General features: G+C 50.8%; 1 protein-coding gene across 1 annotated transcript in view; it reads right to left on the bottom strand.

The window, feature by feature from the left end:
• ALOX5 (arachidonate 5-lipoxygenase) overlaps positions 1 to 17435 on the bottom strand; it is a 57261-nt gene that overhangs the window by 6164 nt on the left and 33662 nt on the right. The window contains 3 exon segments of the mRNA NM_001205113.1: positions 7190 to 7336; positions 10285 to 10457; positions 12448 to 12554. Of these exon segments, the coding sequence (NP_001192042.1) occupies positions 7190 to 7336; positions 10285 to 10457; positions 12448 to 12554 (427 nt within the window).

Genomic DNA, 17435 nt, shown 5'->3' on the forward strand with positions numbered 1-17435 from the left:
TAAACATTGCTGTTCCGCAGCCTCCAGCTGCCACACCTGCTTCCCTTTCTGCCCTGGATGAGGTCCCCGGCTCCCCAGGTGCTAGGGTCCTGGGGTTGCAGTGGCCAAGGGTACGGTCACCTGAGCCCAGACCTGCAGCCAGCTGCCTCCTGTAGGCGAGACCAGGCCTGCCCGCACCCTTTCCAGTTTGGACTCCACACCGCGGCCAAGGTGACTTTTTTCTAAAATGCCAAACAGGAGGTAATATCAACCTCTTCTTTAAAAAAGATCACCTCTTAATGCAGGAAAATAAAGCCCCCAAAGTCCATGATCTGGCAGCTGACGCCTCTGTGGAAGTCACCCTATGTTCGGCCCTCCCTGCCCTCCAGTTCCTTGGTCCCAGCTCTGCCCATGACAACAGCCACTAGCCTGCACGGGTTCAGGACTCAGCAGGGTGAGGTCACGCGAGTGCTGTCCTGACCTCTTTCAGGGGAGCACACGGAGCCTTGGAGGGGTGAACATTTATGATGAGAAGGAACTACCAGAGTGGAAGGAGCAGCATACGGCTCGGGGAGCTGCGGGCCAGGCCTCCGGCTCCTGGGACACCAGCGGGTTAGCCGACTGACAGACCAAGGGGGACGGTCGCCCGGGACTGGGCGGAGGGGCCAAACTCAGTGGACTCCTTAAGGTAACAGGGACTGTTCTGGGAGGTGATTTCCCTGTCTCTCGCTGGCAAACGGTTGTCCAGTAGAAACAGTGCAAGCCGCGTATCAGGTGGCCACAGTAATACAAGTAAAAAGAAACAGGTGAACTTTCTGCTAATGATCTAATTTTATTTTACTCAATATATTCCCCTCATTCTAAGCCTTTGAAATCAGGTATGTACCAGAACACCTGGGCTCTGACTCACCATGTTTCAAGTGCTCTATGACAGCCAGCTCCACTCTGCTCGCCTGGGATAGGAAGGTTTGACTTTCCCAATATTTTTTTTTAAAGAATTTTTTAAATTTTTATTTCTTTATGACAGTCACACACACACACACACACACACACACACACAGAGGCAGAGACACAGGCAGAGGGAGAAGCAGGCTCCATGCACCGGGAGCCCGATGTGGGATTTGATCCCAGGTCTCCAGGATCACTCCCTGGGCCAAAGGCAGGCGCTAAACTGCTGCGCCACCCAGGGATCCCATGACTTTCCCAATATTCATGTCTATTTATTAATGCAATTTAGTTGCTAACTTTTAATATCAGATAATTTCATGTAAAAATCCGAATTATCAGGTCGTCTTCAAAAATTAGGTCTGTGAACTCTGAATGCACATTTTTATAGAACAGCACTCATCCTTTTTGAATGGTGCCACCTCTGCCATCGGCCCCTGCCCTCCCTGTTTGCACCCTTCCCACCCCCCTCACCCCACTTCTCCCTTCCCTGCCACTGCCTCCACCTCCCTGGCTGCTCCCCCTCACCCACTGTCCTGCCCCTCCCCCAGCCGGCACCCCTCCCGAGTTTCCTTCATTTTGTCCTAATTGCCTGGCCCCACAGACACCTGACTCGGCACCTGGTCTCCCAGAACACATGGGCGGCCTGCCACGCTCTGGAACTTGGCTCTGCAGCTGAGGACACCCTCTGCCACCAGGTGCTCTGCTGTACTATCTCATTTAATCCCCACCAGCAGGGAGAAACTGAGGCTCAGAGTGGTTGCGTAGGTCTCCCAAGTCACAGGTTGGGCAAACAGCTGAGCTGGGATGGGACCCACACTGTTCATTCCTGGGCACTGCCTTCAGCCCATCTCTTCACTCAGTGCCTCGTCCAGACTCCCCCTTGCTTCCTCCTTGAACTTGTACACTGGCCTCTAAGGCCATGTTGACTTGGGCTGTCCCCTGCTACCCATCATGCTGTCCCCCCAACTCCTGTCCAGGCTCAGTGGTACCGTGGGACTCCAGAATGTGCCATGAAATACCTTGCTGTTTTTGATTTTTAAATTTGTGTTTTTATTAACAAAGTAGTTTTTTGTTTCTGATTAGAAATCTTATCGTAAAAAAAAAATTCTAGTCACTTCAGAAGAGCATAATAAAAAATAACCTGATAATCCAGCTTCTTTTGCAGATGTGTTTACCTGTTCAATTTCCCATAAATTGAACACTGTGATAAGGAAGGTCTCTTTTTTCTTTGGCTCACTTTGTGCCCTAACCAGTCCATCCCAGTGTTCATTACCGGTGCACCTGTGTCCTGGGGCACCTCTCCATACCCACACAGGTGCCGGCCCTGCCCCGTCTGCACTGTGCATTCAGTTTGCATGGATGACACGAGATCTCTGCTCTGTGTCTTACTTTCCGCTTTGTTAACTCACTGTGGAAACCCCTCGGGTCGGCTGTGATACCTCAAGTTCATTCTTACTAATGGTGGTGCAACAATTCATCATCTGGACATAAAAGATTTCATTCAATCAATCCTCTACTGCCTTCGGATTGTCTCCAAGTTTGTGTTCCTGCCACTAGCCATGCTTGGGATGTCCTCGCATGTGCATGCTCACTGGGAGCGCTTTCATCCTACTGCCCGGGCACCAGAGGAGAGGCTGCAGGGCTGGGAAGGCTGCTCTCTGGGGCAGGCAGTGTCCTCCCCCGCCTCCCCCCATCCCGTGGGCTCATGCAGCTGGGACACGCCCGCTCAGTGGCGTTGGTACCCTGCGCCCCTCCCATCAGCCTGGCCATGCCACCCCGCCCTGGGGACCCTCTGACCACCCACCGCAATCCAGAACCTCAGAGGCACACCTTAGCCGCACAGGTGCACGCCCCGGTAAGGCGTGTGAGCTGCCCCGGCCCAGGTGTCACAGTGTGCGCTCGCCCTGGCCTGCAGCAGCTCACAGCCAGGGCTGGGGAGGCCATCCTTGCTAGAGGTTGCGCGATCCCACTTTTTTTTTTCTGCTTCCAACTTAATGAGTCAGAAGTGATATCTCATTGTAACTAATTTGCATTTCCTTAACTATTAGTGACCTGGAGAATTTTTCCCTGTGCTGATTTTTCCATACGTTTCCTCTTCTATCAACTGCCTCTCATTCTCTGCCCATTTTAGTATTGGGATATTTGTCTTTTCCTTATCAGTTTGAAGCAACTATGTGTATATTGTGGATATTCATCCTTTATCTGTCCCTGTAGAGCACTTATTTCCTCCTATTATTTGCCTTTTGCCTTTGTTTATGGTGTATTTTATCATTTAATTTTTAAAACATGACAATCCAATATACCTATCTTTCCCTTTATTACTTCTTGGTTTTCTGTTTTACTTTAAGAACCTCCTTAGCGGGCATATTATACGTCCTTCTCCTAAATTCTTTTTACTTTTTTTATTTTAATCTTTCCTTCATCTGAAATTTATTTTTGTTAATAGTATGACATACGGATCCAATTTAATCTTTTCCTTCTGTGAAGGCAGCTGTGATTGCATCATTGAAATTCACCCCTTTGCACTGAGTTGAGAAACCACCACTATCTACATTCAATTCTTATATACTGGGCTTATTTCTGGCCTCTTTACACTTACCCCACTCTCACCCCCAGTCTGTGATGCGTAGCACCTGTGTTGAACAGAGACCTTAAGGTATTCCGTAATAAGAGCAAGGAAGTCCTCATTTTTTTCTTTTCCAAAAAACCTTTTGGCTTTCCTTGAATACGTCTTTTTCCACATGACTCTTTAAATTATTTTATTTGATTTTCTCACCTTCAACTTTTCTCCACCCCTTACCAAAGAGAGAGAGAGAGAGAGAGAGAGAGAGAGAGAGGAGAAACTGAAATTTTAGTTGGAAATACATTAAATTCATAGGTTTAACTTTGATAGAACTGACCCTATTATGATATAAACTTTTCTTGATCAATATGAAAAAGGCACTTGTTAAGATTTGAATATAAAAGGGAATAGAAGGGAAGGGAGAAGAAATGTGTGGGAAATATCAGAAAGGGAGACAGAACATGAAGACTCCTAACTCTGGGAAACGAACTAGGGGTGATAGAGGGGAGGAGGGCGGGGGGTGGGGGTGACTGGGTGGCGGGCACTGAGGGGGGCACTTGATGGGATGAGCACTGGGTGTTATTCTGTATGTTGGCAAATTGAACACCAATAAAAATAAATTTAGAAAAAGATTTGATTTTACAGCATTTAAAATGACTTTACAGCTTATATGGTTTGATATCGTGTTGTTAGTATGGAGAGCCACTACTGGTGCTTTCAAGGAGTCTATTTATCCAGACACATCGCTAAACCTATGTATTGATTCTAATAACTTTTTGAAAAATGAGAATCTCTTAGGTTTTCTAGATCCATCATCATATCATCACCAAAAGATAGTCTTCTCTGTTTTTTTTCCACATGCTTATTGATTATGTTCTTATTTGTCACTGGTGTCGGGACCTCCAGGACGGTGTTGAGTGAAATAGTGACATCAGCATTCTTATTTATGATTTTAACAGAAATGGCTTTAGGGTTGCCATTTTAAAAAAAGGTTTATTGATTTATTCGTGAGAGACACACACAGAGAGTCAGAGACCTAGGCAGAGGGAGATCTGATCCCAGATCCCGGGATCACACCCTCAGCCAAAGGCAGATGCTCAACCACTGAGCCACTCTACAGGTGTCCATAGGGTTGCCATTTTTTGGGTGATGTTTCCTGTCTCTATCACAGGGACATAGATTCCTTTCATTGGTATTTTAATATTTATTAGTTGTGGCTCCTAAATGTTATCAAGTTCCCTGTTGGTGTCAATTGATAGAATCAAAAGATTGTTCCTTATAAGTGTCATGAATTACACCGGAAGTTTACTTGCTATTGAAACATCTTGGAAGAAACCCTGCTTGGTTATGACCTATTAGTCCTTCATGACACTGCTGTATTCACTCTGTTAATATCATCTTTGGATTTCCTTTAAAATCTTTATTTGTAACTTGGATTGGTCTTTAACTTTCTTTGGAAACCTGCCTGTTCAGGGTTTCAGCATGAAGGTTATGCCAGCTTCACAAAATGAGTTCTGGAGCTGGGACTTCTGGGTGGCTCAGTAGTTGAGTGTCTGCCTTTGGCTCAAGTCGTGATCCTGGGGTCCTGGGATCGAGTCCCACACCAGGCTCCCCATGGGGAGTCTGCTTCTCCCTCTGCCTGTATCTCTGCCTCTCTCTCTGTGTCTCTCATAATAAATAAAATCTTAAAAAAATGATTTCTGGAGCTGAAACACCTGAAGGAGTCCTGGAAGTGTCTGCTGGGTAAAGGCTGGCTGGAATTTGGCTGGCTGATCAGCACCTGGTCCCCTTACCAGGCTAGACATTCAGCTTCTCTGGAGTGGTGTCAGGTTTTTACTCATTGCTTCCAGCTTTTCAAATTTGTTGCCATGCTATTACCATTAAAGAGGACAAACACCCTTGTGATTATGTCTTCTTATTCCTACTCTTGTATATTTTCGCTCTTTTTTTCTTTCATTAGCTTCATAATGGCATTATTGATTTTCTTGGCCTTTCTAAGAACGAAAGTTTGGTTTATTATCCTCTGGCTTTCATTTTCATGGTTCTTTATAGTTTGCAAAGGTTGCATTTTCAGTAGAGAGAAGAGATTCAGGAACATTGTGACTTGTCCAAGGTCCTACGCCTGTTAGCAAGCGGCCAACCTGGGACTGCAGCCAGGCCCCTGACTCTAGGCCACATGAAGACTCTGGAGGACAGGCGGCTTCAGGGAGCCTGCCAGTGGTAAATGGCTCCTCTCCTCAGGTCTCTTAGTTCTGTTTGCTTCCCTTCCATCGCCTGTCCCTTTATCTTTTGCTTCAGTTTCTTAAGCATAAGGCTGATAGGCTGGGAATTCTTCTGGGGGAAGATGTGCCCCTGTGACCAGGAGATGTGTGGGGGTTTGGGGCGAGTATGGACTGGACTCTGGAGCTGGACGGCCTGGCACCCATCCCCACTGTGCTGTGTGCACCTGTGTCTGTTTTCTCACCTGCTGGAAATGACCCACAGCAGTAGTCCCCAACCTTGGAGGGTTGTAATGACGATTACATAAATAAAGGCAGGTCCTGGTCTGAAACCCTGATGACCAGGTGTCTCAGAATCCAGAAGTTTTAGGATTTTTAGCAGCATATATACTTCATTATGTGACACCTCTCTCCCCTGCTCTGAGTCTTGGACAACAGAATGTTTTACAATCAAACACAGCAGTATTTCTGTAGTGACAGACATGCATACCACATTGGATGGGGCAAAGCTTCTATACAGTCTTCCCTTTTTGGTTCACAGCAAGTTTTGCTGCCAATGAATTTGGTGCAAACTTTTGAAAAACCTAGCAGTTTTAGGACTTTTTAGATTTTAGAATTGCAGGTAAGGGACTATGGACTGTACAGGCTAACTCTTGGGACAATCTTGTCATGGGGTTAGCGCCAGGCAAGCCAGCTGCTATTATGCCCGTAGCACTCAATGCCCAGTTTGTAGCTGGCTCAAAGTCAAGTCTGCTGGATGCTTGCCCACCTGTCCCCAGAAGGAGCCCCGGGGCAGCAGCCCCCTGCACAGAACTACATCTAGTCCTGTCCTGCGTGTTCTTTCTTCCTGTCTACATACCAGCTGTCACAATGTGCTGGGTGCTCTGAGGAAGCAGAGGGCAGCCAGGAATTGGAGAGATGAAGCTCTGCCCCTGCCTCCTGTCACCCAAACTGGTCCTCTTTCTCCTCCTCCATCATCATTAGTAAAAACAACAATCCACGGGCATTAGGGCACTAGAAGGGAGCATTGCTGGTCTGGCCTGCTTCCTGACCTCCATCATGCACCCTGGTGGCCATGGTCTCCAGCTCCTCTCCCAGCTTCACCTGCCAGACTCCCTTTTGCTGTTTTGACCTGGGTCCCCTGGTCAGGATGCTGGGCGGGTGGGAGGGATGTAGTATGTTACCCCAGGGCAGGTCCTTAGCAGAGCAGCTGGCCCTGCCAGCAACCTGTCGAGTGTACCTTGGGGAGGGAGCCTTTTCTGCTTCTCGTGGCCAGCCCTCCCCACAGCTGCCAGGAAGCCCTAAGATCTTGTTTTCCTGGTCCATCTGGCAGAGTCTCAGCGTTCAGCACCCTCCTTAGGAGATGTGAGGAGAGTGGCCTCCTCCTCCTGGAGGTTAAGGTGGAGACACCCAGGGAACTCCTGCCTAGGCCCTGGCTGCCCCAGAGCTGTCTAGGAAAGGAGCAAGGTAGGCAGCCTACCTGGATGGCAATGGGGACAATCTTGTTGGCCAGATTCTTGTACAGCAAGCAGATGGGCGCTGCCAGGAACTGCAGAGTACAGGGGTCTGTTTTGTTGGCATCGATACCATCCAGCAGGTCAAAGTCCACGATGAAGATGTTTCCTTGCTGCGGGAGGCAAGAGGAAATGTGTCCACATCACTCCCAGCTGGAGATGGACCTGAGGCTCGGGCCCAGAGAGAGGGAAAGGTGGCTCTAGAGGCCCCTAGTGTCTGATTAGGGTCAGAATTTACAGTTTGTTCTCTGACTCTAGGCCAATTGACATCCAGAACGTTCAGAGGTTGTGGTGGTTTTCTGGTAATGGGAAGGATGTATGTCACTGGAAGCTGCTTGACCCTCAGGGAAGATGCTAGCAGTGGCAGGGTGGCAGTGTAATAAGGAAGCAGATAGAGTGCAGGCAAAACAGACAAGAGAATGCAAATACAGAAGAGCACCGCACCCGGCCTCCGTTACGTAGTGTCACAACCTGGTCACCTTTGGGAGGAGAAGTGGGGGTGGCTCTTTGGTGGTGGAAGCTTCTGCAGGGGGTATCTGCAGGGGCAGGATCTAGAGAGGCAGGGTTCGGGGAGGGGGTCTTTAGGGCTTTGGGGGAGGGTAGGCTCTTCAGGGGCAGGAGGGGTCTGTATCCCTGGATGGTGTGTCCTGTGTCCTGGTCTGAGGCTGGTGGCATGGTGGGGCCATTTGGTGAAAATTCACTGAGCTTGCTGACACTCCTGATTTGGGTTCTTTTCTGTGGTTATTATACTTCAAAAAAAATTAACTTGCTAGTGGGATTTGAGGAAGGGAGAAAGCTACTCTTTGCAGAATATTGTTCAGTCTTCTACAGGGAGCCCACCCTGAGTGCTGTGAGGGTTCCTTTCATAAACTTGGGGTCTACTCAGGCCAGAACTTGAAGAATTTGGGTAGAGGACAGGTGGCGCTTCTTCTAAATAATAAGAAAATAATAAGAAATTTTAAGCAAGTAATGGATGCCGCTAGGGAGCAGGGTGGGCTCTGTGCTGCTGCAGGGTTGCCCAGTTTCCACAGGTGCTCAGGTGAGATGTGTGTCCACCACTCTGCCTGTAGAGGGCGTGCTGGGCCACCGAGCACAGGCTTCAGGAATCCCTCTAAGGGGGACCAAAGACCAAAGATGGGACAGGAGCCAAGGGCCTGGCCACCAGCTTCCTCCTTTTGCGACCCAAAGGACCATGGCAGTCATCTGACACCAGTGATGAGCTCTGAGCAGTCTGTCTGCAGTGTGTGGGGGGCAGGGGTGAGGAGGATGGGGTTTGCGCCCATTGCTCACGAGGGCAGGAGCATGGGGAGAAGCTGGTTTCAGGAGAGTGTGTGATGGGGCCCCTCGGAATCACCTTGTCAAGGAGGTAGAGACACATGGGCTGCTGGGTCACAGGGCTGGGTGGGCTTCTGTGATAGGCTGGACAACTGGATTTTCAGAGTGGACATGACCATTGTGAGTACTGCACAGGGGTGGCTGCTGATCACATCTCGAGAAGACCCAGGTTAGTTACGGTGATGAGGGCAGGCTAACAAGGGGCCCTGGGATTTGGACCTGTGCCTGGGACACTTCTCTGTTATCCCAAGCCACTTCCTCTCTCTAGGTCTCAGTTTCGTTCCTTCCGAAACGTGAGGGGGAAAACGTATCTCTTAGTTCTGACGTTTGGGGTGGACGTTCTGCAGTGGACACTGATGTTCTTGCCTGTCTGGTGTCCCTGTCCTCTCTTTTTGGCCCACGTGCTCCATTTTCCTGGCCCTAATAACTAAGTCAGGGAATTAAGACTTGTGTTGTAGGAGATGAGAGGTCTGCAAAAGATGGCTGGTATGTGTGTAAGAGATGGTATGTGAAAGATGGTGTGTAAGACTCTAGTCAGTGGCAGCTATTAGCTTATTGCTTTGAGACTCAAGTCCATCACTCAGAGGAAAGGTGACTATTGTGACAAAGACGGCCAGCCGTGAAGTGGCAAGGACTCCCAAGCAGACGCTGTGTAGCCCCCTGCCAGAGGGCTACAGTCCCTTCTAATTCTAGGATTCTGTGGCTTTCAAGGTTCTGATTCTCTGACTTGAAGTGTGAAACATATAGCCACTGAATCAATGTTAATCCATCCAGAAATTAAATCTACAAGGGAATACTGCTGTGTGTGCATGCATGTGTGAGTATGTGCCCGTGTAGGGGTGTGTGTTGTCCTGATTAGCTGTCCATGTGAGTAGGTAGTGTCTGGGGCCTGGGCTGGTCCAGAGTGAGGGGGTTGGGACTGCTGCCCTGGGGCAGGGGACTGTGAGCTGGGCAGGCGACCCTCTAGAGCCCGGTGGGCAGGGTGTCGAGCTGGGAGGGTTGTCCACAGATGCACAGACCATCCATCTCTAGCTGGGGCCCCAAGGCAAGCTGAGCAAATCAGACATGATGACCAGAAACAGAGGCCACCTAGACACCTGGGGGGCAGGGGCAGGAGGCCCCCTTGTCCTGGCTCTGGGGGAAGATACTAACCGCCTGGAGAGCAAGCACTATTCTGGGCCCTCAAATCCCTGCAGGTGAGCCAGAGGAAGAGCAGGAGAGACGGGGAGGGCAGAAGCAGAGACATCAACATTTCTAATTAGAAAGTTAAAAATTCCATCCATTTTCTCCCTTTTTTCCTCTTCTGCTGCAAGGCTTGCTTCTTTCTCCCATTTCCTTACCTTTGCAAGGCTGGTGACAATTTTGCAGCCTTGTGTATAAAGCCTCTCTCATGAAGCCTGGCTCACAACCAGCCTCTACTGAGAGGGACCCCTCTTTTAATTAATGATACTGCTATTGAAAATACTGACATGTTCCTAGCTCCAAGCACTGAGAAATGTCACCCTCAATTCCTCCTCCTACATTGGAAATTTTCCATCAGTGCCCAGGGAAGGGAAGAGACCACTTTACCGAGGGCAGCTCATCTCGTCAGCCTGGCCGATGAGCCTGGACATAGCAGCCTGCAGGCTGGTGAGCACCAGCTGGCAGAAAGTGGTCTCTGCCTGACAGAGTGTGACCTGGCCATCTGAGCTGGCCTGGCCGAAGTCACCAGACAACCAGGTCCTACCTCGACCTCTTGCTCCAAGGTGAGCTGCCGCTCCAGACTGCACTCCACCATCTCTGTGGTCACAGGGAGCTTCTCGGGTAGCTTCTTGCAGCGCTGGATCAACACTGGGTTGCAGCCATTCAGGAACTGGTAGCCAAACATGAGGTCTTCCTGCCAGTGGTTCATGACACGCTCTGTAGGGGAGAAAATTGTGGCCCTGCCCGAACTCTGAGTGGGGGCAACCCAGGTTGCCCCCCTTCTGACCCTGGCTGAGGGTCAGCGTCCCTGCTGGGTACCTTCTCGCAGGGGTTCGCTAGGCAGCTGTTCAACCACAGATTCCCCTGGCTATGCCCTATTGCTTGACCACGGGGTCAGGCCACGCCACTATGTTGTCCTCCCTGAACCACCCTTGGTGCCTCAGAAGGTTCCTGAAGAATTCCTTTCTTAGGAACAACACCAAAAAATGGACAAATGGGATTGCATCAAACTAAAAAAGCTCTGCACAGCAAAGGGAACAGTTAACAGGGTAAAAAGACAACTTAGAGAATAGAGGACATTTGCAAACCAACCATCTGATAAAGGGTTAATCTCCAAAATATGTAAAGACTCCCACAACTCAATAAAAAAAAACTAATAACCTGATTAACAAATGGGCAAAGGACTTGAACAGACATTTCTCCAAAGAAGACATACAAATGGCCAGCAGGTATATGAAAAAATGCTCAATATCACTAATCATCAGGGAAATGCAAATCAGAACCACAATGACATATCACCTCATACCTGTCAGGATGGCTATTATAAAACCAAAAGACAACAGGTGTTGGAGAGGATGCAGAGAAACCGGAACCCTTGTGCACTGTTGGGGGGAATGCAAAATGTGTGGCCACTATGGAAAACAGGAGAGTGAGTTCCCAAAAAATTAAAACTAGAACTCCTATGTGATCTAGTGATCCCACTTCTGGGTATTTATCCAAAAGAATTTAAATCAGGATCTGGAAGAGATATCTGCACTCCCGCGGTCACTGCAGCGCACTTCATAACAGCTGAGATGTGGAAACAATCTTAAGAAAGGAAGGATGTTCTGCCGTGTGTGACGGTGCGGATGAACGTGGAGGCCGTCATGCTACGGGAACTCAGCCCGCCACAGAAAGACAGATACTGCAGGATTCCACTTACACGTGGTATTTAACACAGTCACGCTCATAAAATCAGAGTGGAATGGTGGTTGCCAGGGGCTGTGGGAGGGGAAACGCGGGGTCACCAATCAGTGAGCATGAAGTTTCAGTTGAGCAAGATGAATTCATTCTAGAGATCTGCAGTATGACACTGTGCCTGTAGAGGAAAGAGGGACTTGGGTCCTTCTGTCCAGGATGGAAGGAGAAGGAGGGAGAAGGAGGGGAGCAGAGAGCCCTCCTGGGGAGGAGTCTGCAAAGGCAGTTTTCCCCAGGTGCTTCTTTCTTTCTTTTTTTTTTAAAGATTTTATTTATTTATTTATTTATTTATTTATTTACTTACTTACTTACTTACTTATTTATTCGAGAGACAGAGAGAGAGAGAGAGAGAGAGAGGCAGAGACACAGGCAGAAGGAGAAGCAGGCTCTATGCAGGGAGCCTGACGTGGGACTCGATTCCAGGTCTCCAGGATCAAGCCCTGGACTGAAGACAGCGCTAAAGCACTGAGCCACCTGGGCTGCCCCCCAGGTGCTTATTTCGATGCCCGTTCTTCATCATCCTTCCTGTTTCCTTATCTTTCTGTTGCTGTTTTTCCCTTCCTGGGCCAACCCCAGCAATTACGATGCTATTGCGAGCCAACACCTACTCAACACCTCCGAGTCTGAGGGAACCTAAAGTTGCTATTTGGTAAATGCTTTAAAAACACATTTAAGTTCTGCCTTTGCTCTGCTCAGAAGTATCATAAATGAGCGATTCATGTAAACACAAAGTTCTGACCGTGTTGAGACCTCTGATGATGAAGTGAGGTGGAGGGAGCTCAGTCCCGAATGTCCAAGGAGGAGAAGCCTCTGGGCATGAGGGTGATCAGCAGGGTGCTGTGGGTGCTGGGGAGGCCAGGGCGGCCCGGCCAGCTGAGCCTGCTGCCACACTGGAGTGGGGGGTGGAGGGGTGGGCTAGTTCCCAGGCCAGTCTCCCCAGCACCACGAGAGAACCCCAAGGCACACTCACCAGAAATAGTGTTGCTGATCTTGACGAAGATCTTCTCAAAATCAGCGAAGTCACTCCAAGAAGACTGGAACATGTGCATGAAGCGGTTGATGAACAGGTTCTCCATCCTGCAGGCCAGGAGACCACATCCCCACTTGCACTCATCCTGGCTTTGCCCCCCTCTCCAAAGCCCCCTCACCCTGTGTCTCCTGAGGCCTCTGAATAGCCCCTGGGCAACAGGTAGCTGAACCCAGGACAGCTGTGAGGGCGCAGCTGATGGGCCTTGAAGAACCAGGACACAGACAGGCACCTGTGCTTATCTTCCTACTGCATCTCCCCGTGAAGGAACCTGACTACTGCCCTCGAGAACAGTCTATAGGGCCTCCAATCCCATCCATCCCTGCTTTCATCCACACCTTAATTCATTCATCAAACTTTTGCAGTCCCCGCTTGGTGCAAGCTTCCAGGCACAGAGTGCCCTAGCTGCTGTGCAGCTACCCTAGCTAGTCTCCTGGAGTTTTAGAGGATTTGCAGTTTGATTGACTTTATCCCTTATCTACTTTCTGCCTAATCCTGGCTCTGTGCCTGGTGCTGAGGGAGATAGTTTTCCCAATGCTCATTATGCGGGGTAGCAAAATAAGCCAGGACAGAAGCGTGATAAATTCAAAATGCAGGCTGCAGGCACTAGAGAGTGAGATCTGAGTGGTCTGAGCAATCCTGGGGGCCTGCTGGAGGAGGTAACTGTGGGATGGGCCTGGGAAAGGTAGGGAATCGTGAAAGAGGTATCCCAGACTTCCCTCCTAACTCGAGCAAGGTACAGGACAGAGGTTAGGAAATTCCAGCCAGTGCTCATGTGACACCCTCTGCCTCAGTCTGGCACACCCACAGCTGAGGGTACCAGGCAGTTATCCTATTTCATCCCCACTGCCCACTCCAGAGTTCAAGCCCCCTACTTGCGCTGCCTTTCGTACGTGCTCACTTGGGGCCTTTGCGTGTACTGCTCCTTCTGCCTGGAATGCCCTGTGCTCCTTTCTTCTCCTCCTGAGCCTCCGGGGTTGAGTGTATATGCAGGACTTGCCTAGAGTGACCCTAGTCCTCTCCTGACCTCAGGGAAGTTGCTCCTTCCCTGCCCAGACCAGGCTGCCCCATGACACTGTCTCAGCAGCGCCAATGGCAGATTCTGTACAAAGCCATGTATGTGGCTCTCGGCCTCTGCCTGAAGCACCAGGAGGGCGGGCTGAGTCCGCGTGCTCAGCGCTGAGCCTAGGCCTCCAGGTTCCCGGTGGCTCGGGCAGCCTGGATCGCTGGGAGGGACAGCAGGTACCTGGGGCAGGAGACCCCCCCTCCCCTCCAGCCAGCTCCCCAGCAGGGCCAGCAGACCTAACCCTGCCCAGAGGAAGCAGCCCTAACCTGTGCAGGTCCAGGGCTGTCCTGGGACCCGCTCCTTGGGGGGGATGGGGTGGCGGTCGTGGGACAGGGGAGGTGCTGGCTGGGGCCTGAGTGTTGTTGCAGGAAGGTGTGCGACTTCCAAAGCCACCTCAAGCCTTTCCCATCAGAATCAAAGGACTGAGGTTTGGGTGTTTTGTCCCAAGCGGACCTGGCTGATGGGGACATGTGGCTGCCTCATCCCAGGGAAGTGACCTGGGAGCAGGCATGAGGGCAGCGAGCCTGAGTGGCTGAATGCAGGGACTTAGCAGGCAAGCAGGAAATGCAGGGGCCCCTCCCAGCCCTGCCAGACACAGGAAAGGCACGTGAGGCAGAACATGACACCTATGACTCCCCTTTTGCTAGATGGTCCCCGCTCCATCTAGCAAATGTTTCTCCTCTGCACCAGCCCTCCCCCACCTCCCAGGAGCCGGAGGAGCCCATGCTGGGAATCCCTAGGGGCCTCAACTTCTCTTTGTGAGTGGGATGAAGCGGCTGCCTGCAGGCTATCGAGAGGCAGTAGTGCCTGGAAGGTGCTGGAGTGCAGCCTGGACAGTGTGGCGCACTCAGCAGGTGCCCAGAACTCTCGGAACCCGTCTTTTTTTTTTTCTTTTTCACGACTGCTTATTTTCCACACATGCTTTTGGGCCTCACCACAGCGAGGCAGGCCCCTGGCTAAGCCTTTCAGGACTGTCACCCCTTCCTCTGCCAGCATCCACTGTCCTCCTCCACCTCCCTTGTCAGCTGAGCCTCCTGGGACAGAAACCACCGGTAAACCAGAGGAGTAAGCCTCACTGTGACATCCACTTCAGACTGGGTGTGGAAAAACACTCATTTCTGGGAGAGGAGAGGCCTTCCCAGGTCTCAGCGGTCTCGGCAGTCCCCCGCCCTCCCCACCCCAAGCCCAGTGCCAGATGGTGCCCAGGAAAGAGGTCCCGAACATGGAGGGATCTTGTGGGGAACCAAGAGTGAGTCATAGTCCTTGGCTCATCGTCTCCCCAGCTGGGTCTCTCTGACCTCGAAAGGTTGTCATGAAAACAGGGTGGGGTATAGCGGTACTCAGAGGAAGCCACCAATTCAGGAAGAAGTGGAGTTAGGAGGAAAATATTTGCATGTCATCTGGAGGCAAAATATTTCTACGTGCTTATAGACAACTAGAATATTGGGACCAAGGATCTGTTATTGCATGAAGAGGATCCTGCAGCCTCAAGAGTGCACCTGGCTCATTCAAGGTCACACAGCCAGGCGGGGACGTGCACTGGGCTGCTTGCTGTGCCAGGAGAGGGCTGAGCCCTTGCCTCCTCTGCTTCCCCTGCTCCTTTCCTTCTAGCAGCTTCTCCATTTTCCACCTCACAGTTTTGTTGTTTGGAGTGGGAGGCAAAGCTTACTGAGGAGGGCTGGCCTCATCCCAGCCAGAGCAGGCAGCTGAGACCAAACAGGTTACCAGATTTACCCAGAAGTGGCATGGAAACTGAACTGCCCAAACCTGGAGGTTCGATGGGGAAGGTCTCTGTGCTGACCTCAGCCACAAGTCTGTCTTCCTCAGGCAGGACTAGGTTTAGCCATGGGCAGAGTGGCACGCTATGGAGTGGGCTACAGGGGCACAGGCTAGCGAGGCCCTGGGGCTGAGGGTTCTCTCTATCTGGAACTGTCCGCCCAGAGCCAGCTGCTGGGCACTTGGGTGTCTTTTCCCCATCAGACCACTAGGGGGCTGGACCCGGGGTCTTGGACTCTCCCTCCTCCCCCACCCAAGTGCTGGCGTCTGGCCCAAGACTGGATGGGTCTGGGAGTCCCTGAAAGATGGTAGCTGAGATGGTGCTGGTAGCACAAGGTGTCACGGGCCTGGCCTAAGAACCCAGCCCCATCGCTTCCCAGACACGTGGCCTTGGGTAAGTCCCTGATCTTGCTGTGTCTCCGTTTTCTCACCTGTGAAATGGGCACAATGACAGTCCCTGCCTCACAGAGTCGACATAGTGTACAGAAAACTCTGGTACCTAAGAAGAGTTCAACAAACATTAGCAAGTAGTGCCATAATCGTCACTCACTGTTAATATTAGTCTGCAGCCTTCGGCACTGGCATTCTGGGGAACCAGCGGACAGGCTCAAAATCTTGTCTGCAGCACAGCACTTTACCCCCCTCCTTTCCCTGGGGCTTCTTGTTCTATTCCTCTTTCCTCCTTTACACCCAATTCATGGAAGAATCTTTACCTACTTACTCCTTTTTACTTCCTGTCCCCTTTGCCCCCAAAAGTGCTCTCATCCAGGGCACCGGTGACTTCTTAGTGGCTGCATCCAAAGGGCCCTATAGTCGACTCTAAAGTCCCCTGATTTCTCTAGTGCATCTGACAACCAACTCCTTTCTTCTTGACATTAAAATGCTGAGCCTCTTGGACCACCATGGTCCTACTCCCCTCCACCCCCTGCCAGGTAGAGGCTGAGCTCTTTGCCCCCTTCCCGTCTTAATAGCCTCAGCCCCTCTTCCCCACATAGGTTTCTACTCTGGTCCCCTGGCTCGCCAGAATTCTCACTGCCTAAAATGCCATCCCCTCCACTCCTCCAAGCAGTGTAAATTCCTTCTGTATCCTTCAAAACTCAGGTTGGGCATCTTCTCTCTTGGAAAGCATTTTTCTGATGCTGTTCCCCCCCTCCCAGAGTTACTTCCTCCCTGCCTCAAGTTCCCCCAGCACCCCTTCCCTAGGGAAGAGCTACTACATGCCATTGTATGTAGTATCCATTGTATGCAGCTATCTACAACTTGGTCTCCACTAGACTCTGAGCTTCTTGGAGTTGGGACCAGAGGCCCACTTTTCATTCATCTTGGACCTCACCCCCAGGAGCTCCATAAACATTTGTTAAAGGAGGAGCAGCAGTAGCTCCCCCAGCCCTGCTTGCACGGGCATAGAGGAAGCCCAGAAGAGCTCGCAAGTGGGCAGTGACAGTGCCTGAGGAGGCAGCTCCCAGCTGGGCTCCTCCTTGGGCTCAGGAATGAGGAAAGAGTCCTCCCAAGCACCCAGAATGGATACACTAGAGGGAACTCGCCTATGGCATATCAGACATCACCATGGGGGCATCGCATAGGTGAATTCATAGAAATCTCATAACAATTCCAGCAGCTAGGCATCATCAGCCTCATATCGTAGGGAGGAAACTCAGGGTCAGGACACTGAAAAGACTCTCCCAAGATGACACAGCTAGAATTTTTATCAGCCCTAGCTGCTGGAGGCAGCCTTTAGTTTTTGAAGGGTGATGAATCATGGGTTGATACTTATTGCTGTAATTCTAAGAGATCAATAGATTTTTTTTCCCAAGAAAGCAAAATACAACCTCACTATTCTGAGTCTGGTCCAGGAACCAGCAGCATCAGCATCACATGGGGGCTTGCTGGGAATACATACTCGATCCCCATTCAGACCCAATGATCAGAACTTGTGTCTACCAATGTCTCATGCGGACCCACATGCACATGAATGTCTGAGAGATGCTGTCTGGACCCACACTCCCTCACCAGGCAGCCTGGCTGCTTGTCCTTACTGTCTTAAGCAAGGAGGCTTGGAGCAGCTGCCCGGTGTCCTGGAGGAGCCCAG

The sequence above is a fragment of the Canis lupus genome, chromosome 28, assembly GCF_011100685.1.
Source record: "Canis lupus familiaris isolate Mischka breed German Shepherd chromosome 28, alternate assembly UU_Cfam_GSD_1.0, whole genome shotgun sequence".
Lineage (NCBI taxonomy): Eukaryota > Metazoa > Chordata > Mammalia > Carnivora > Canidae > Canis > Canis lupus.